The following is a 21,113-nucleotide window of genomic DNA, read 5'->3' on the forward strand; positions in this document are numbered from 1 at the left end:
TTTGATAAATTATCCCACCTATTCATCTATCCATCCATACATCCTATTACAATGATTTATTTCCCCAAATTTATACAAAAGTATCCAGTTACACCTTTTCATAATATAACATTTTTAAACACAATTTGTACTTGTAAATTATAAAAATTGTAAAAATCTATTTTTTTTAAATTCAATTTTTTAGTTTTTTTTTATAAATTTGTTTTGTTGTTTTGTTAAATCCCTGGCGGAACAGATCTTTCAACATTGAAAATTAGTTCCTCACTTCCACTAGAGCAGTGGTAGGAAATGTTAGTCCCAGGTAGAAAAACACTCCCTTTAATTCACAAACTTTTCTTACATATTTGTTGAGGAAATTCTTTAAATAATTAAATGTTTTGATCAATTATTCTGGACTATCATTTAAAACTATTTGTGAATCTGGAAATAAAAAAGTTATTTAATTTGAAAATTACAAGAAGTAACATTTTCCTAAATTTTTGAATTTTATTATCTCAATAAGAAGACAACTGCTATAAAAAATATAAAATAGCTGTAATAACAATATTATAAATGGTAGGCGACTATATCAATACAATAAAGACGATTTTTTTTCAAGTTTACAAGTAAACAAAAAGATCTTGTTAATTGACAACTTCTCTATGTTTACATGCTCACGTGACTCTGCTGTTTTTAAAAAATCGCAACATTTTAAAACTATAAAGTCGTCTTTATTGTATTGATATCTACAATGACTGTATGTAAGTATTGGAATGCATGGTTTGGCTTCTTTACTTGACCAAAGAGCTCTAATCTGGGAACTTTTGTGATGGCTCGTAATCCCAATCACTTAATCTTGATATCCAATATGAGCATTTTAAATTTGAGGATCAATGCTTAGTCTCTTCATTCATTCAGTGAATAAAGATTCAATTAATCTGTAGATTAACATAACAATAAGATTAAGCATTGATTGAGTTTTCACCTCAACCAGAAGGTGCAACCATTCTCATTCGCCGTGTTGAAAAACATCCTTATTCAAATTGTTTTCTTAAAAATCTAAGTGTTCAAGCAACTTAAACCTCCCCTGACAAAACCCTCTGGTTGCGCCAAATTACAAACACTATCTTTCTAAACTTTAATTTTATTATATTTTACTTTTAGGGCTAATATGGGCAGGAACCTTTACTCTCCTCCCAATTCTCGGAAAGAAACAAATATTAAAAACAGAATTTTAAATAATATTTGAAATATTTTTAAACATGATAATTTGCAAACAATCTTCATTGTCATCTTTAATGTCTTTATTGTTCATTTTTACGGTTTTCTTAATCCATATTTTTGCAACCAGATGTTCTAGATCATTAATGTTTTAAAAATATGAATTTTGTTAGACCAAAGATCAAAGTTTACAACATCAGGTTGCAAAGGTTCAGGGAAAAGAAAATTTGAATGCCTTTTATATTTTAGCAAATTGTTCTTGTTATTTTTAAAAAAATATTCAGATATTTCCTAAAAAAAAATTGAGATCAATCCCATTAGTATTTCCTAAAAATCAAAATATTTGTTTGAATTCAGCGCTGGGTGGAGATGATTTTATTGATATGCTGTCTGCTGTGAAGCCTATTGCCCCGAAACTGAAGGAATTACTTTACATTTACAGTGTTCATAACTTTGCTTTGTATCATGGACCCAAATTTTAATTTTAAAACATTTATAACTCCAATTTGAATCAATAATTAAAAATTGTTTTCTCTTCAAGTTTGATTTTATCTTGCAAAGGAATTGAGTTTTTGTCACAAACTCGCATTTTCTAACTCCTGTATCTTTGCAACCTGATGATGTAAACCTTTGATATTTCAAACTTAGACTATTTGATCTAACAGAATTAATAGTTTCAAATATCAATGGTCTAGGAAAACGGATTGCAAAGTTATAGGAATTAGAAAATCAGAGTTTGTGGCAAAAACTCAATTCCTTTTTACAAAAATTCCAATTTCCAACAAAACAATAATAAAGAATAACTCAGTAAAATGTCAAAATGTGGTTTAAAGACTTCAAATAATTGATAGCTTGTTTAAAAACAAGGACAACTACCTTTAAAGGGAGTGACTGGCTATATATGGTAGTTAAGCTGAGTGTGTAGTATTGTGGACAAATTCTTTAGGATTCATTTGAGACATAAAAACAATTCTGTGATGTATAATTTCTGAGTTTGAGCGCAAAGTCGACGTTCAAAATCGTCTATTTGGGTGGGTACTTTTTGAGAATTAGTTTTTTTAATTATTAAATAACGACGGCAAAAAATGTAAAAATAATTCTACAATAAACAAATGGCAAAAATAGAAGCAGGTTCAGAAAAAAAGTTAACTGTTATCATCAAAATAAGTATTAATATTCATTTTAATTTTTTTTGATCATCAAAATATTCCTGTGTATTTTTATGGTGCCCCTGTGCGGGCTGCAACATGAATTTAAGATACGAATGTAAATCTAAATCAGCTGATTTATGTAATCAGATTATTAAAGAATTTTTTCACATTTTTTGTCGTCATTAAGTAATAATTTTAAAAGAAACAATTCTCAAAACATACCAATACAAATAGACGATTGTGAAAGTCAACTTTGGGCACAAAATCAGTGATTATACATTAAAGAAACGTTTTATATGTCTCAAATAAATCCTAAATATAATTTTTCCACAATTCTGCATATTCAGTTCAACTACCATACATAGCCGGTCACTCCCTTTCTAGACCTGAACATTAAAAATGTAATACTAATAGTTGGATGACTCCGAGCTTCAAGACCTACAGAGAGATCCAGCGTAAGAGATCTTGTGTTTAAAAATTGTTCAAGTGTTTTTGTTCCTATTCAAATATTAATCTAGATTGGCAACATAAGTAGTACAACTGCGATATACTCAGTAGTTCAAATTGATATATATTCTTTTAAGTAATCGAAATACGGCCCCCCCCTCTCTTAAAACTTTTTTTTATGTTTTTATTTTATGAAATTTTGGGTAAAAGGAACTACTGATGGTAAATTTGAAACGGGCAGTACTCAGCTGTAGCTCAAATTTATTAAATTCAGTCAGGGAAATTGAATGTGAATATTTAACAAAAAATGTTCAGTATTCTTGGTACTTTGCCGGATTCTGATTGGGCTGGGATAGCAGATAGGAAAATCTACAACTACAATGATAACAATAAAGTCGAAGTTGCAACAGGTATTTAACTACAATGATAACAATAAAGTTGAAGTTGCAACAGGTATTTAACTACAATGATAACAATAAAGTTGAAGTTGCAACAGGTATTTAACTACAATGATAACAATACAGTCGAAGTTGCAACAGGTATTTAACTACAATGATAACAATAAAGTCGAAGTTACAACAGGTATTCAACTACAATGATAACAATAAAGTTGAAGTTGCAACAGGTATTTAACTACAATGATAACAATAAAGTCGAAGTTGCAACAGGTATTTAACTACAATGATAACAATAAAGTTGAAGTTGCAACAGGTATTTAGTTCTTTAGTTAATGTAAGAGTTGTGTTTTATAACAGGTATTTAGAATCTATGATTTTGTTTTTGAATACTAATCTGTTGTTAAGTTTGGATGAATAAGATTGTATATTTTGGAGAAAAAATGAGAGATATTTACATGTTCTGTTTTTAGGTGGGTTCTTCAGAGCAAGTAATAAGCAGAAAACTCGAGGATCTAAAGTTAAAACTCAGGCTAAAGCCATTCCCTTCCCTCATAAACCAGATCCACAGGATCCAGAAGTAAGATTTAAAATAATTGAATTTAAAATCAAAAAATTGTTGTAGAAAAAATTAAATATTCTAAAGTGAGTTACCATTTGTTACCAATAACTATTCCACTTTGCAACCATCAAAATAAATTCTTTAATCCATATAAATTATTTAAATTATATGATATGTTGGAAAGCGTTATTTACAAGGAGGGTACAGGTGTATTTTTCAAAAAATATGTACCTTTAAGCAATATCAGACAAATGCATATTTTTAGGGGTGTGGAAATCCAGTTTGCGTTGTCATTGATAGAAAACCAAGAAGATTCAAGTCTATTTGCCAGTTGAAAACATTCTTAAAGGTAATTTTATATTTTCCTTCATGAGAAAATAGAAGAAGCAACTACTAAGTTTTAATTACGAACGTTTTTTTAAATTTCAGAATGAAAACAGACTGTCACAAATCAACTTTGTACAAAAGGGAGACTGTTATGATATTAGTAAGTATTTAAATTGAAAAGTATTTAAAGAATTATTACATAAAATACCAGCTTTAAACCCCAGCTTTGACTGGTACTTAACTTTCACTGTGAAAGTCAACCCACTCAACTTAGGATTTTTAAACAAAGCAAAAAACCTTCCCCCAGGTTCTACAAAGTTTCCATTCCCAATCAAAATTTAAGGGAAATTGGTTGCATGGTTCTGTTTGTGTTATCAGATATACAAACAAACCTTCCCCCAGGTTCTACAAAGTTTCCATTCCCAATCAAAATTTAAGAGAAATTGGTTAACGGTTCTGTCAGTGTTATCAGATATACAAACAAACCTTCCTCCTGGTTCTACAAAGTTTCCATTTTCAATCAAAATTTAAGGGAAATTAGTCAACGGTTCTGTCAGTGTTATCAGATATACAAACAAACCTTCCTCCTGGTTCTACAAAGTTTCCATTTTCAATCAAAATTTATGGGAAATTAGTCAACGGTTCTGTCAGTGTTATCAGATATACAAACAAACCTTCCTCCTGGTTCTACAAAGTTTCCATTCCCAATCAAAATTTATGGGAAATTGGTTGCATGGTTCTGTTTGTGTTATCAGATATACAAACAAACAAACAGAGATTAGTATTTTCTATTCATAGATAACACTGTTTAGTTGATAATGATGTTGATGGTGGAGCAACTAAGAAACCTTGGTCTGATAATGCAAAGGTGGGAATCTTTTACGTTTGCAAAAATGAAAGGGAGTTTAGGCTTCTGGCGAAAAATAATCCTTTTTGATTGCTACTAATCTTACTTCTATTTGTTGCGTCTATAAGGAGAAAATTGTTAAAAATGACTTATACTGAAGAACAGAGCGTCTTTACAAATTCAAAAAGTTGCAATATATCATTCAGATACTAGAACCTAAAGTCAAAAATTATTTTTCGATGCATTCGTATAAAGTTAATATTTTAATTCAATTGTTGTTTGTTCTATAAACAATGTGCTTAGAAAAACTTTTTGTCTAGGTGTCTCTGCCATGTGCAATCATACAAAGCATTGAGAGCTAAGACATCTGGCAGCCAACTATTTTCGTGTTTTAATTGCATTGAATACAAAGAAATATTAAATATTAACTATTTAAGAATGCGTCGAAAAATAATCGATGAATATAGGTTTGAAACTAATGAATGATTTGTTTGAAATTAAATTGATTTTTTTACGATCCGAGTAAAATATTGCAACTTTCTGCATTTGAATGGCTGCTTGGTTCTTTAGTATATGTCGTTTTTAACAATTTTTTCCTTATAGACGCAACAGATAGAAGTAAGATTAGAAGCTATCAAAAGCAATTATTTTTCACCATAGGCCTATACCCCATTTCATTTTTCGCGAGCACTCCCTCTAAAGAAAATAAATTTAGGTTTTCCTTGCAGCCTGAATTTGTCAAGGGTTGTGAGATTATAAATTTATGCTTTATTGCCAATTCTTTTTATAGATTTAATTTTAGGACTGCTCAAAATGTGCAGCTGCAGAGAACTGCAATGGACCTGTAGTTTTCATCATAGACATCAACAGTGTAAGTAAACTAAATGTGAAACACAATTATCAAAAAATTGTTATTTCTTATATCAATATTATTAGTACATGAAAGGGATGTCAAGTGCTCCTGGTGGAGACAATTTTAATGACGCTAAGTTTGGTGGTAAAAAAATGGTAAGTTCTTTTCCTAGAATCTAAATAAATTGTTTAAAACACCCAATTCTTGTTTTTTACTCATTTTTACTAATAAAACTTTTACAGCTTTTTCTTGTTTACAAATAAAAGGAAAACTTTCAAAATTACTGAAAAATAACCAAAATTAAACTTTATAATAATATAAACAAATTAAACATTTAGGCTGGATTTCCTTTTGAATTTTGTAACATTTGTGAAGCCATGAAGTTTTTCCAAACTGTAGAGAATGTTAACGCTAAAACCCAAGTTGTTGGACTTGGATTTGGAAATGTGAATACAATGTTCCCTTTGAATGGCAAGTACATTTTAAAAGAAATATAAAAAAGATAAAAAGATTTTAGACTTTTAAAGTTAATTGACAATATTCAACCAAAAATTTGATTATTACTTAAATGAATCAATTTTAAACTCATTAAACCATTTCACATCCAAACATTTCTTGGGACCTGTCTAAACTGTCGTAATAAGAAAATGTCAGTAAATACATTAAGCAAGATAATAAAATGTTATTCTTTACCTCTCAGGTGGGGACAACTGCATGTGGACAGAATACTTTGACCATGACGCTCCTTGCAACTCTGATGAGGATAAAGAACTTCATTCGGAACACTTCCGATACCTCCAGTCCTCATACACTGGTGCTCTCAGGTGAGTGTACTATATATAAAATAAAAATAAACCCAAAAAAAAACTTAATATGTCAGGGTGTGTGCAGCTGAAGATATCATTGCAGTTTGTCACGAAGGAGGATCAGAAATAACACAGGTCAAATTAAGTTTAAAAATTCAGTTTATAAAATATTTTCCCTGACATAGTTCAAAATATTCATTTAAGGTTCAAATTCTAATAATATTTATTTAAGATTAAAGCTGAAGATGCTATTGCTGGACAAGCTGTTGGATCAAACGGAGAAAAGTTTGATCAAATTTTGCAGGTTGAGTTTTTAATTTCCAAAAAACAAATAGCCTTTAAATAAATATTTAACATTTTCTAGGTTAGCAAACAGAGCATAGTCTGTAAGAATCAAGAACAAAAAATAAAACAGCTTCCACCTCCTTTCATCTATGCTGATGACAAGAACAACACTTGTTTAGATTATAAAGCAAGGTATGTATTATCTTAATGTTTGTTATTGACCTGGTTAAATTAAACATTTTTAAATTTTTCAAATCTTCTTTTTAATGTTATGTGCGACTGCTAGTTCAGTATATATATACATATATTAATAAAAATAAAAAAACATCACAATAGCTTAAAACCTCAACCCATATTTCATTAAAACTTAGCAAGCTTATACTTAAATGATAATGATAATATTAATATTATGTTAGAAACATGACTTATTCAGGTACTGCTGCCGAACATCCAAAATGTGGAGACCCATGGGAGTTGAGGTATTTGGAAGCCGTATACCTCCTTCTATTCCCTTCGGAGTAGCATGGACAACATATAAGAGAACTGGAGATGTAAGTTTATCCTCTTAAAAGCATTATTAATTTTTTTTAAAAAAGGTCAAAACTTTACAAGAGTAAAATTTTTTATATTTTATTGATAAATAATACATATACTTTTTGCATTTTAGACCATTTGCTTTACAATTGTTGTAAGTGATGGAGTTAAGGGAAGCAAGCCAAGCACTCTAATAATTGAGTAAGTAACCTCATATACCTTTACATTTCATTAATAATTTGAAATAATTAAGTTAGAAAATTAGGTAGTATTTACTACACTAAATTCAACCTAAAATCTGACCACGTCAACCTTGTTGCACGGCCTAGTCCTATTGAGTGTCTGCTTTATTTACCCAATGTCCGGGCAACACAGTACAAACTGGGACTGGAAAGGTTGACCCGGCTCGGAAATTAAAATGTGCTACGGCTGCCCTGAGTAGGTACTATGAGGTCAATATTTTTGGTGAAAGATTTTAAATGTTGAACTTTTTCAGAAACCTTTAGAATTAATCCTTTAGTTTTTCCATGCGATTAGGGGATCGTACAAAATAAATTATCAGGCTAAATAGCTTAAGTTAGAAGTCAAGATGTTCTAACTCAACTTTACAACAAGTAACAACCTAATTTTTTCCAGATGGCAACATTTTTTTAAGATTAAGACAAAGTAGTTATAGAGCACTTTTCTGCCATTAAAAACTCAAAAACATATTATATTTAGTTGAATCAAAATAACTTATTTAAACACTAAAGATTTCTATATTTACTATTGCAAACTGCACTACCTTTTATTATAATGGTTCTGTTCAAAACTGTCTGGAACAGTTCTCTAATGTTGACTTGTAAATAAGTGCCAGTAAACAAACCTAATATTATATTTCAGTGTTAAGTCTGGGGAAGCAAAGGGAACAATCATTTCAGGGAAAATGATTTGTGGATCAACAACTACAGCTCTGAATGGAAACTTTGAAAAGATTGAGTAAGAAAAACATTTTAAATCCTTACAATAGTGTATTTGTAGTACCAACCATTTCTTTATATTATTATTTCAGAATTTAATCTATTTCTCTGAAGCTTCATTATCGCTACATATTATGTGTATGCATGTATGATACTCTGTTTGTTCTTCCACTTTTATGTGTCCTTCATAGTGCTTGCTATTACATGTCCGCTGATTAAAATATTATTCTTAAATCAGTATTTAAACATTTCTTTACTGTTTAACATGGTGCATTTATTTCACCAACTATGCATATTCATGATAAGTTTCAGAATTTGATCTTTTTCAATAAATTGATATCAGTGAATGTCAAGACTGTCTTGTAATTACCACTTTCAGACTTTAAACTGTATCAAGTTTATGATTACTCAGGCGTCCAGATAAATCTAGCACATACACATTTTCACTGTACAATCCATCTGAAGCCAAGCAGCTCCTCTCCACAGTTTCGGTAGGCTCAGATTTGTTTAAACAATTTATCATTACTCTTTTAATGATTTTCAAACATGACCTTCATGATTGCATAGTTTTATTCAGATTTACCTGCATTGGGATGAAGCTGCTATTGCTGCAGTTGCTACAACAATCAAGGACAGTTTATGTCCTGATTCATGGAAGCTACTATAGATGTTACCAAAAGAAGGGGCTTAAGGGGGGGGAGGAATGGGGTCTCCCCACCTGTACAATTGGGAGGATATTTTCCTGGAAAACTGTAGAGAGAAGGCAACTTCTAGTCCCTATCATTCAATTTTTATCAATTATTTTAGAATTAAAACTGTGGTGCCACTTCTCAGCCAAAAATTTAGTTAATTTATGATAAAAATTGAATAATAGGGACTAGAAGTTGCCTTCTCTCTAAAGTACATGAGACACCCCTGATGAGGGGGTCCTCAGGGGGGCCCTGAAGTTTTCTGGTAGATGACTCAAAAAGACTTGGTCTGAGTCTGTTCAATTTTTTTGACTTTTCTAACAAACACATGCCCCTCACTTTAGGCTCAGTGCAGGGCTTTTATACCTACTACCCGAATCCTCATGCATACTGCCTAAATGCCTTATTTAACCTTCACCCTACTAAATCTATATTTAGACCTACATCCAGTCATTGGATTTAGACTTTTTATAGCTCTTTGAAAAGCCTTGAACAAAGGAAGCAGATTGCACAATTTTTGTGAAGAAATTTTGCAAAGTTTTTTTGCACAGATACCTTTAAAGAGAATTTTCACATTTTCAGTTTTTCTTAAATAAATTATTTTTTTTGAAAATTTTACAAACATTTTTGCAAATATGAATTTGTCATGGCAGGCTTATAAAATGTATAATTTATCATATTTCGCACACTGTTTGTTGTTGCAAATTTTTTGAATTGCAATAAATATTTGAAATTTTGCAAATTTGCAATTTGTTTTGTAGATTATTTAATTGGAGCCCAAGGGCTTTTCAAAAGTGTTTCAAATGTTATCAATTTGTATCACAATAAGGCAATAGAAGGGGGGGGGCCTTGACTATTTTGGGTAAACCAGACTTCATACTGTATTGGGTTTAATCCCCCTTAATTTTGAAATTCATGTGGTCCATTTCTTTCCAATAAAAAAAAATTTTAAATCTCAAAAATGATACTTTGCAAAAAATACCCAACCTACTTAAATTTGGACAAGTAAATTGTGACAACAGGATGAAAGTGGCGTAGTTTCAGTCACACAGGTTCTACCAGCTGTTGAAAAGGCTGAGATAGAACCCACCCCACGAGGATATGGTCAACCACCTGCAGGTTATGGATCAGCCGGAAACACAACAGCTCCAGCAGCACCAGGAGGTAAACAGCAAGGATGTCTAATTGTAGCTCAAAGTTTAGTTCCAGAAATCTAACTTTTCAAATTTCCTTCAGTGTTCATTTATTTCAAAAAGTTTCTATTGTTACCACTCTGAAAAAAGGTTTGATTTGACTGTAAAAATCATAAATCTTAAATATTTTTCAATTTGTTTAACTGATTTTTTTAAAAATTGGCTAAGATTGTAACATATGAATTTTAAAGTACTAGAAATTACAGTTTCTTTGGAAAAGGTTCTTTTAGTCACATATTCAAGGATCCAAATTAGGACCCAATGAATCATTCGATCCTATACTCCTAACTACAAAAACAAAACAGATAGTTGAGAAAACCATATTTTGCTTGGTAGCTGTAAATGAAAAGATATCATTTCAGATTTACTACTTGTTACTACTTGTTAATAAATTTTTTAATTGACCAAAGATTTTATTTATGTTTCAGGCAGCAACCTTTTTGATGATATTAAATGGGTAAGATTATATTTGGTCATGATCGATTTGAATTTTTTATTTCTTCACAGTAATTGCCTAATCTAACTAACCACTGTGATATTTAAGGATATGAGAAACACAACTCTTACAGAACTTTTGAAATCTCTTAATGTTAGGGCACTCTACTATCAGGTAAAATAAACATGTTTTATTTTTTCTTTATTTTTTTCATTTGTTCATTAACGATCTAGTGTATTTGTTATTCTTCTTCTAATCTATTTTAGCTTGATCACCATGTTTTAGTCAATCTCAGGCAATTTTATTTCACTGTTTTAGTTAAACATCATCTCATTTGTGCTCTCAATAAAATCATTTGTTTAAAAAAATAACTTGTTCAGAAAAACGTTTTTTGAGAAAATAGTTAATCCAATAAATAGTTTGTTAAGTTAGATAGCTGAGAAAAATTGAAATTATATCACTTAAGCCAGTTCAGAACTAGATTCCCCCCCCCCCCCCCCCCTCATAAGATTCACCAAGCATGTAGTGCACTGAAAATCTATTTAGAATGTTTTAAAGACTAAGTTTGTTTAAAATTTTCAGACTGTGATGGTAGACAAACTGAGTGGAGTAAAAACTATTGTTTCAGAGTTCCGTAGTGTAAGTTTGATACATTTATCATCCTTTTAATAATCACGTAAATATAAAATTTATCAAGGCTGATCAATTCACAATTATGAAATCTGAAGGGGCTCTAAATGTCAAGTTATCAGATAACAAAAATCTATGGCAGGTAAGCCACTCATTATCATTACTTTCAATCACTAACAACTCTTATTAATAAAAATGATTTCAGTCCATCAGTCAAGTTTTGAAAACATACTCCATTTCCATTGTTGTGGGTAAGTGACATAAGTTTAAGATTTCAGAAGGGTTGGCATGTGTACATTTAAAAAAAAACTAGCAGAAGGGCCATCGTTGCCATGGAGAAAAAAATTTGAAAAAATTTAAAATTTTGGAAAAAATCAAATTTTATAGCCTATAACATCCCCCTGCCACCCATGAGTGTTCACAAAAACATTCAACCCAATCGGTCCAGTCGTTTGGCCAGCTATTTGCAACATATTCATATACTAATGTCTTTTTATTATGTAGATATTTTCAAAGAATCTTTTCAAGATCTCACACAAAAAATCATTTCCCATATTTCAATAAAATATTTTTACTTTTCCCTTAGCTTCAAACCTCTTTTGGTTTAAACCCCTGAAGAATTATCCTTGCGATACTTGATTCCTTCAGATTTCCGAAATAGGAGAGTTTCTAGGCTCTACAGGATCTAACCATTTCAGAATCTCCACCACTTGCTCATCTGTTCCATGAGTGTGAATGGAAAGACTGGGTTAACCAAGATTATCCAGCCAACCTCTGGGGTCAAGATGGAGAATATGAGCTTAGAGATAGAGCAGGTTTGTCACATAAAAAATAATTTTATACAACTTTGTAAAAAAAAACATCTTTTTCAGCTAAAGTAGCAAAGCTGGCACACACTGTTTGTGGAACAATTCCAGAGAGTGCCCACTACATAGATGCCATCACCACAGAAGATCAGGTTCCTTGGTATGAGCTTAAAATGGATGAAAATATTTATCAAACATTTAAGCTTACTCCATTTTTTGGGTATGCCTGCAAGGATAAGAATGGTCCCAAAGAGTTTTGCAAGGATATGAAAGTAAGATACTGCTGTCAAAAAGCTTTAAGAGCAACTTGGGGAGAATGGGGCGCATGGTCTTCTTGTGACAAGACCTGTGGTGGTGGATGCAAAAAAAGGAAAAGGGATTGTGTTCAAGATGAAGCAAAGAAAGATAGTCCAGAATACAACCCACTGTGCTATGGACAGGATGGTAAATCAGCTAGTGCAGCTGAAAGATATTCAACTCAGACAGTACAATGCAATCTGGAGGCTTGCCCTGAAGATGGCAAGTTTATGCCATGGACTGGATGGACTGCTTGCTCCCTATCATGTGGTCAGGGAACAAAGACAAGAACTAGATATTGTTTACCCTCAATCGGTGGTGGTAAGCCATGCCCTGATGAAATGACAAATAGAGACTTATATGTTAATATTGAAAAATGTACCCAGAAGGATTGTGAGCAGTATATACCCACCCAATGGAGTGCATGGTCGAGTTGCAGTTCAACTTGTGGTAAAGGAGTGATGACCAGAAACAGAAAGTGTGTTAATGATAAAACATTTGAAGTGGTCCCCAATGACAGATGCACAAATGGGCAGGCTAGTCCAGAATACGTGCTTCAAACCCAAAATTGCCTTTTGCAACAATGCCCAGTCAATGGTATGTGGGCGGCATGGTCAGCATGGGGATTGTGCAGTCAACAATGCATTTTTGAACCTGAAGAAGGCAAACCTATTGAAACCAGAGCAAACAGAAAACGAGAAAGATTCTGTGCCAATCCTGAACCTGCATTTGGAGGTGAACCATGTAAAAGGGATGAGAAATTTGAATTTGATTCTCGACTTTATGCTGAAAAGGACAAAACAACTTGTATAACTCCTGGGTCTAAAGAGAAAGGACCAGTCACTCCTTGGTGCCCTGAACATTGCATTTACACTCAATGGGGAGACTGGAGTTTGTGCAGTACAACCTGCCTGCCACTTAATGCAAAAGTATCTGGATATGACAATTCCAAGATGTTGATTGATATAATGTATTCATATAATCAACCTGAAGTAATGCCAACTAGATCAAGAGTGAAAATTATGGTAAGGCCAGAGAAAAATGGTGGTGTGTGCGAAGAAAAGAAATCAAATTTTGATCAACCTGGTTCTTTCAATGGTACTTGTCTTCATGATAGACAAGAATGTACACTGTGCAAAGAACATTGTCCAGTACCGAAACCAGGAGAAAAGATAAAAATTCAACCAGACGTCAGAACATTTCCTAAATTGGATTATCCAGGAAATGACCCAAGTTGTATTGGATATTGCCCAGGTACAGATAAGGAACTATTATCAAATTTTTCAATTACTATTTTGAGCAATTTAAGTAATTGATTTATGGATTTAATGCAAAATCCCCCCCTCCACAATATTCTTCTATTCTGTTCACCCTGAATTTACATTTTATTTTGCTGTGTAGTATGAATTGCCTGGGTATATTAAACATTTAATTTTATGGGGTATTTACAGCCCCTTCTTTGACTCAAACTTTGTGTATCTTTTTTTATTTATAGTTTTTACAAGTTATTCTTTTAAAAATTACGACAATTTTTTAAATTTTACTAATGAGTTTTTAGAATTAAGAAAACTTGTATAACGGAGAATGGTTAGAAACCTTTTAAAACTACTAAAGATTTGGCTCATATTTCAGACTGTGCTACAGCTCAATTTTTATCCAAAAAAATGGGAAAAGCTTAAATCTATCAATTTAGACATCTTAAACCAAGCTATGAACATTCCTAGACTTTCACTTGGTCATATGGTCAATAAAATGTGATAGTAAGAGGTTAAATCAAAATGAAAATTGCAAGCAATTATACAAACATTTAGAAAGCTGTAAATGGACTGATTTTAAACCTTACAAAGATTGTGAAGAGGCTAAGAAAAAATACCTTGAGGTAAGAAACAATTCTTCATTTGTGAAACCTAGAACTTCTTATTAACATTCATCAATTTAGGAAAAGGAAAAGAACCCAAATATACCAAAAAATGAAAGTAAAGGTAATGAAATATTCAAAAACTATATCAGTTACAACTAAACTTAAACTATTTCATGAATATGATTTCTTCTTTCCATTATAGAAGAATCAATTCACATGTTTTAACCCTATCAAATGGGGGGGGGGGGGTTCCACCCCTGTGTGGCTTTTTATTAATAACTTAAAAACAGATTAATAGAAGGCTAAAACTTTTTAATTTTTCCAACATTATAGTTGTGAACAAATTTAGTAAATTCTTTTTTTATGCAAAGGGTAGGGTGGAGGACAGTCAATCGGTGGGTGGGTGTTAAAAAAAATCAGAAATGCTTTATAACTTCTTTATTATTTAGCTACATCACTAAAATTTATAAGTTTGAAAAGCCTTTGAAAAATGGATAGGTCAAATGTTAATATTTGTCAAATTAAAAATAATTATTTTTAAACATTTTTAAGAAATACTTATTGAACTTTTTAAAAAATCCTCCCTTGGACTAAGGACATGTATCACACTACTCTATCTCAACTCAAAGGGAAAAATCTTAGGGCGGAGGTGGAAACCACCCCCCCCCCCAAAATCTTTATTAGACAAAGATTTCACAATTGTTTGTTTTAATAAACTAAGATCTTTATATTCCTGAAGAATATGTATATGTATATGTATATAATGAATGACTTATATATCATTTTACGCTGTTCAACTATTAAAGCAAACCTTCAAGATTGTAAAATTAAAATTTAATTTCAGAAGTGTGCTTTGACTTTACCTTCAGAAGAAAAGCAACAGAAAACAAAGCAATTGAAGTAATGGTAAGTTTTTGCTAGAAGTGATCAACATAAGGGACTGAGTAATTTCAATTGACCTTTCATTTAAATAGGAGCATTCCTAATTTACTGAGGTACCATTTAATCCTTTAACTGATTTAATTTAATAGATTTGAAGAGAACTATTAGAGATCAGGGTGCAATTGTATCTAGGGCTGAGCACGTTCCTGGTGGAACGATCGTTCTTTCCCGAGAACGAACGGAACGATCAAGAACGATCCCATCGTTCCAAAAAAAACGAACGCTCAGAACGAGTTCTTAAAAATTTTGGAACGATTAGTAATAGAACGGAACGGAACCGGAATTGCTTGAAAAGAACGGTTAAAATCGTTAACGCGTTCTTATTTTCAAGAACGCGTTCTAAGTTGGGAACGCATTTTAAATCAGGAACGTGTTTCAAGTTAAGATTTTCTCTGTATGTAGTGACCGAAATTGAAAGATAGAATTATTGTAAATGACATTAGACACAATACTATAGAAAGTAAGGAGGGGGGGAGGGGGTAAAAGGAAAAAAATACAGTTATAAAAGGGTAAGAATATAATTATACGTAAGTATGTGTTGCTATATAAAAGTACAAGCGTAAGTAAGGGGATACATGGGTTCAAGGAGAATTGAATACAAGGAAGGGGCAATAGGGTTTCCGTACACTTTGCTGTGACGTTTTTGGACTGCTGGAGAACTAGTTTTTGCGTAACAACAATAATAAAGGCAGCCGATCTAATGTAAACAAACATGAGTTAGTATACGGTGAATCTTCATCTAATGCCAGAGATACACCAAATGTCTGTTTATCATTTGTGTTATTGTTTACAATCTTTATTATTGTTGTTACGCAAAAACTAGTTCTCTAGCAGTCCAAAAACGTCACAGCAAAGTGTACGGAAACCCTGTTGCCCCCTCCTTGTATTCAATTCTCCTTGCATGGATTGAAAGAAGTTGTTTTCTATAATTAAATATTTTTCAAAAATCTACAAATTGTACACCCCCTGTTTTAAGGTAACCCGGTTTAAGTAATCGTTCTATACTAAGAACGGAACAGGGGGATGGAAACGTTCTTTGACTAAGAACGGAACGAGAGGGATGGAACCGTTCTTTAAATAAGAACGCCAAGAACGGAACGGGAAGACCTTTCTTCTACTCAGAACGGAACGGAACGGGACGGAACGGAACATAACGAAACGACGACAAAAAAGGAACGAGAACGGAACGATTTATCTGAAGGCCCTCGTTCTAGAACGGAACGGAACGATTTCAAAAAAGTCGGAACGTGCCAAGCCCTAATTGTATCGTATGCATAATAGTTTATACATTAGTTAAAATAACTAGATTTTAAAATATTTTACTGACATGTGCAAAACAATTATTAGAATATTTTTAAAACATATTTAATTAGTTTTACATAAATAACAATTCGGATTTTAACACATCGTAATTTAATTTTCAAAAAGAGAGTTTAGTAGTCTATTTTTAAATATACTAAAAGAGTAGCTTCTTTTTAAGTCAAGAGGCAGGTTATTCCACATCTTAAGAAGAGAGCTTGATGGTAAATACTGTAATGAGCACATTTTGAGAATGTCAAGTTGATAGTTAAGAGATATTTCAAGGTTTTCAAGCTTTTAAAAATGTTTTCAAAAGATGAAGCTAGAGGTTTATTTGTATATTAATAAATGAATGCAGCTTGGTTAAAGTCTACCAGATCATTAACCTCTAGAATCTTATACTTAAGCACAGGATCACTATGAGACATGGCTAATGAGTTAATAATTAATCTTATTGTGAGTTTCCGTAAAATGTGAATTTGTTGCTGGTTGAAGTTGATAAATCATGCCCTGAAATTTTAAAAAAATTACAATTATAGATGGCAGCCTGAAAAACAACTTCTAAAAATTGTCGCAAGAGGAGCAAAACCCTTTAAAAGCTTGGTTTATTGTTCATATTTTAATTTTAACCCTTTTGAAGAAAACCATTTTATCAGTCTTTTTTTTAACATTTAAAACAACTATCCAAATACTTGGATTAACATCTACATGAGTGTGGTATCATTGAGAAAATTATTCTTTAACAATATTGCACTATTGTGGTCGAAAAATTGAAAATACATTGCCAACATTTTAATATCTTGTTCTTTTAATGTTATGCTTTGAAATGCATTTGTGTTTAAATATATTAATTAATATTCAAGAAATTTCTGCATAATGAAGTTCACTTAATTCAATATGTTTTCAGAATTTATGGGATGCATATATTTGGCCAATTTCTGAAGGAAAAGTACCCTTTCCTGATTCTAATGATTTTGGAAGACTTCCACAAGAACTGGCTAATCTTCTCAAAGAAGAGTAAGTCATCAGTTTCATTTAATCCAATATATCTACTGCAAATTGGTTTTACTCTTCAGATTGGGGTCTTAACATCATATCCATGTGTTTGCAAAAAAGTTATTCACTTAGTTATCAAATGCATTGTATAAATTTTACATTTTACACTGACGACCAGCTGCTGTTTTGATCACTGATCTCTGAACCTTCCGATTACAATTTTTAACACAAAATTTAAGGTTTATTTTACTTTTAGTTCTGATATTGATGAGATTTTGAAGGATGGAAAAATGTTACTGCAAGCTGTAAGTAATATCAAAGCTGAATAAATTGACTATCATTTGGTCTAACACTTATCATCGGCAAAAATAAAATAAATTCTCAAAATTTTTCAGATAAAAAATCACTACTTCAAGTTAATTAAAATCATCTAATTTAATAGGAAATGACTCGATATGAAGAAATTCTTTTTACAGTGAGTATAAATTTGTTATAATTTTATTTATTTTCAAGTAGATAATTGTTATCATTTTTGTTAATTAGGAAGAAAGAAAGTTTTTAAAAGAACCATACCTAGATGGATTAATGGGTGGTGAACATTGTATGGATGATAAATCAAGTATGCTACTGACATTATTTACAGATTATATAAAAACAAATTTAAAGATAAAATATGTATTTATATAAAGAAACTGATTACTTGCCTGAGACATTTTTGAATCATTTAAAGTTGAACAAAACTCTTCTACAAAATACCATATACTAACAGAGTTTTGAAAACTCTTGCCTGACTAAACAAACTGAAAGTAATTAAACATATAACAAAGGAATTGAGTCTTAGTCACAGACTCAAATTTTCTAATCCCTATATCTATAGAACTTGATGTTGTAGACTTTTGATATTTCAAACTAAGATAATTTGATGCAACAGAATTCATAGTTTGAAATATCTAAGTTCTACGACAATGGGTTGCAGAGATATAGGAATTAGAAAATCAGAGTTTGTGCCAAAGACTCAATTCCTTTTGATAATACTAGTCATATTTTTTACATGCTTGTTGTTTTGAAATTCACTTTTTTATAATCCGATTATAAATACATATTTCCTTACAGGACAAGTAACAACAAACATGCAACTTCAAAAAGAAGACAAGAAGAAATATAGCAAGTTGCCTTATGTTAACATAAGAGCTATCAAATGTCAACTTGATCCCTGCAAACCAGTAAGTCTGAGTTGATAAAACGTTAATTTATTTTTTTAAATATAGCTTTATTATTCTTTTAAACATTCTCATAATATAAAAATGAAGTCTGAATGAAATCAATTGTTCCAAGTTATACCTTTACTTTAATTTTAGATAGTAGCACCCCCAGGCCAAAGCACCCCTCCATGCAAGTATACACAATGGACAGGTATTTATAATTGCATCTCAAAAGGAGATGGGATTGATATTTTAACATGACTATAAATCTACAAATAAATAATAGCAATCCTAAAATAACAATGAAAAATTTATCTCTCAAACATTGATGTGAGAAATAAAAAAAAAACATTAAGAGTGGGGAGACTGGGGAAAATGTGACATAAAGTGCGGTGATGATGGAATAAGAAAGAGAAACAGGTAAACATACACATACAAAGTTACATCAAGCATGTCTCTTATGTTTAAGTTTGATTGTTCTTTTTATTAGGAAATGCATAAATACCTGCACTAACGAAGAATTGAAGAATGAAGAGTGCAGGCCCCTTGTTGATCCTGGAAGAAACAGAACCTGGACCGACACCGGGGAAGGTGCTTGTACTCCTTGTCCAGCAGAGAGTAAGTTTCCTTTTAGGGCATTGCTTAGAATCACCCCCAACCTGTAATCAATATGGCTTGAACCTTCAAATACTGGGGAATAGGTGTTGATTTTCAATGAAAATGATTGCCCATAGAACCAAGCAAAATTTAATAAATTATGTTACAGGTCAAGGAACTTGGTCATTATGGTCTGCATGGGCTTATGCATCTGAGCCAAAATGCAATGCAGGTAAGCAAAACACAAAATAACTAAAATACAATTATGTATCATTTTTTTCAAATTTATTTATTTGCATCTAACCATTTTTAACTCTGTCAGAAGGCAAAGGCTCCCAGGAATATACCAGAGAAAGAAGATGTATTGAAGGTCCTGATGTCAAAGAGTGAGTGTTATTCTAATAATGCTTGAATAATTATAATTATAGACCAATTCTATTAATCATTTAAATTAAAATCAACCAAGCTAAGCTATGTTGAGGTACATATGCAGATATGTTTCGAGATTTAACATTTAACAGATTTAACATATTTTTAGTTGCTATATTAATCTATAGACTTAGAATTTTACAGTTCAGGGATGGGGGGAGGGGAATTTATCTTTTTAATGCTTGTATAACAATACAGATTTCTTTTCCCTGAAAGTTTAATTGCAGCGATAAGTAAAGGCTTTATTATTATCTACTATTTATTTTTAAAAACTTGATTCATATGATGCAAATAAAAAATGGGATTTTTTAGATGTTCACCAACAAGGACAGGATTAAAAACTGGAATAGAAAAGGAAAAACAGGAGGTCCCGGTGCCTAAATGTCCAGAAATTAATAAAGTCCAAGAATGTGAAGGCTGTCCACCAGGGTCAGGAGGAGAACCTCCATCACCAAGTGGAGACAAACCAGCAGGAGGGGAACCTGCTCCGGCCGGAACACCTGCACCAGGAGGTGAACCCACACCTGCACCAGGAGGTGAACCCACACCTGCACCAGGAGGTGAACCAACACCTGCACCAGGAGGTGAACCCACACCTGCACCAGGAGGTCCACCCCCACCTGCTCCAGGAGGGGAAACACCTGCACCAGGTGGTGACACTCCTGCACCACCACCAGGAGGCGCACCTGCTCCTGGAGGAGAACCTACACCAGCACCAGGAGGACAACCTCCTTACAGAAGATGGAGATGAGAGTAAAACAATTTTAGAAACTGATGTATCAGAGAAAATGGAAAACCCCTTAATCTTTACATTTTTAGCAAGTTTTAAATAAGAATTATTAAAGCAGTTTTCACATCTTAATTTACAAATTTTGAAAGACTCTGTTTGTGTTTAATTCTGTTCAGGTGATTATTCCCATTCTCATAATTGACATGTAACCAATTTAACCCATGTTTTGATTTAGTCTTTGAATTAAAAATAAATAAAATGTTCAATTATTTTAGATAATTTACTATAAAAGCTTAAAACATTTAATAAATTACAATTTTTGGAAAAGATAACCTTAGCTTAAATTCCCTTGAAGGAACTGTAAGTTTAATTTTTATGTGACCCTCCATTTAAAGAGGAACATGCCCAATTCACAACAGTACCCTTGTCATCATTTTGCTGATAAATGTGGAAGGTAACAAATTGTCTTTTAGTTTTATAAGTGTTTGATTCTGTTTAATTCTCAATGGTTTTCGGTTATGTCACTTTATTAGAGATCTACAATTTTTTTTAAATCATAAACATAAATTTAAAAAAGATATAAGAACAATTAAGCTTACAACTGGTAACTTGAACAACCAAAACTGCATTTGATTATGAT

The 21,113-nt window shown here is 31.9% G+C and overlaps 1 protein-coding gene across 2 annotated transcripts; it reads left to right on the forward strand.

The window, feature by feature from the left end:
- Positions 1–240: 240 nt before the first annotated feature.
- Positions 241–20,739, forward strand: LOC111706020 (uncharacterized). 2 transcript variants are annotated; one of them, XM_023478767.1, is made up of 43 exons: positions 241–301; positions 1,144–1,185; positions 1,558–1,622; positions 2,766–2,806; positions 3,114–3,208; positions 3,667–3,773; positions 4,021–4,104; positions 4,185–4,242; positions 4,895–4,950; positions 5,732–5,800; positions 5,866–5,937; positions 6,121–6,253; positions 6,483–6,606; positions 6,663–6,723; positions 6,821–6,892; positions 6,953–7,065; positions 7,307–7,424; positions 7,541–7,608; positions 8,290–8,385; positions 8,779–8,857; positions 8,944–8,997; positions 10,078–10,219; positions 10,677–10,705; positions 10,793–10,858; positions 11,267–11,323; positions 11,382–11,456; positions 11,520–11,565; positions 12,013–12,129; positions 12,187–13,671; positions 14,229–14,296; positions 14,357–14,399; positions 15,123–15,184; positions 17,427–17,536; positions 17,772–17,820; positions 17,958–17,990; positions 18,059–18,134; positions 18,629–18,738; positions 18,874–18,928; positions 19,074–19,137; positions 19,208–19,335; positions 19,484–19,546; positions 19,637–19,700; positions 20,056–20,739. In XM_023478767.1, exons 1-43 carry the CDS (start codon positions 289–291, stop codon positions 20,492–20,494), a joined length of 5,001 nt encoding a protein of 1,666 aa, XP_023334535.1. In that variant the 5' UTR covers positions 241–288; the 3' UTR covers positions 20,495–20,739. The 2 variants fall into 2 exon arrangements, with proteins under 2 accessions (XP_023334535.1, XP_023334536.1); XM_023478768.1 differs by lacking the exons at positions 241–301; positions 1,144–1,185; positions 1,558–1,622; positions 2,766–2,806; positions 3,114–3,208 and adding an exon at positions 3,336–3,423.
- The last annotated feature ends 374 nt before the right edge of the window (positions 20,740–21,113 follow it).

The sequence above is a fragment of the Eurytemora carolleeae genome, unplaced genomic scaffold, assembly GCF_000591075.1.
Source record: "Eurytemora carolleeae unplaced genomic scaffold, Eaff_2.0 scaffold492, whole genome shotgun sequence".
NCBI lineage: Eukaryota > Metazoa > Arthropoda > Copepoda > Calanoida > Temoridae > Eurytemora > Eurytemora carolleeae.

Excerpts from the sequence above, each read along its gene's own strand:
- LOC111706020 (XM_023478767.1), top strand. Across the intron at positions 4,243-4,894 it reads GGGAGACTGTTATGATATTA|TTGATAATGATGTTGATGGT; the intron begins GTAAGTATTTAA and ends AACACTGTTTAG. Across the intron at positions 10,859-11,266 it reads TTAGGGCACTCTACTATCAG|ACTGTGATGGTAGACAAACT; the intron begins GTAAAATAAACA and ends TAAAATTTTCAG.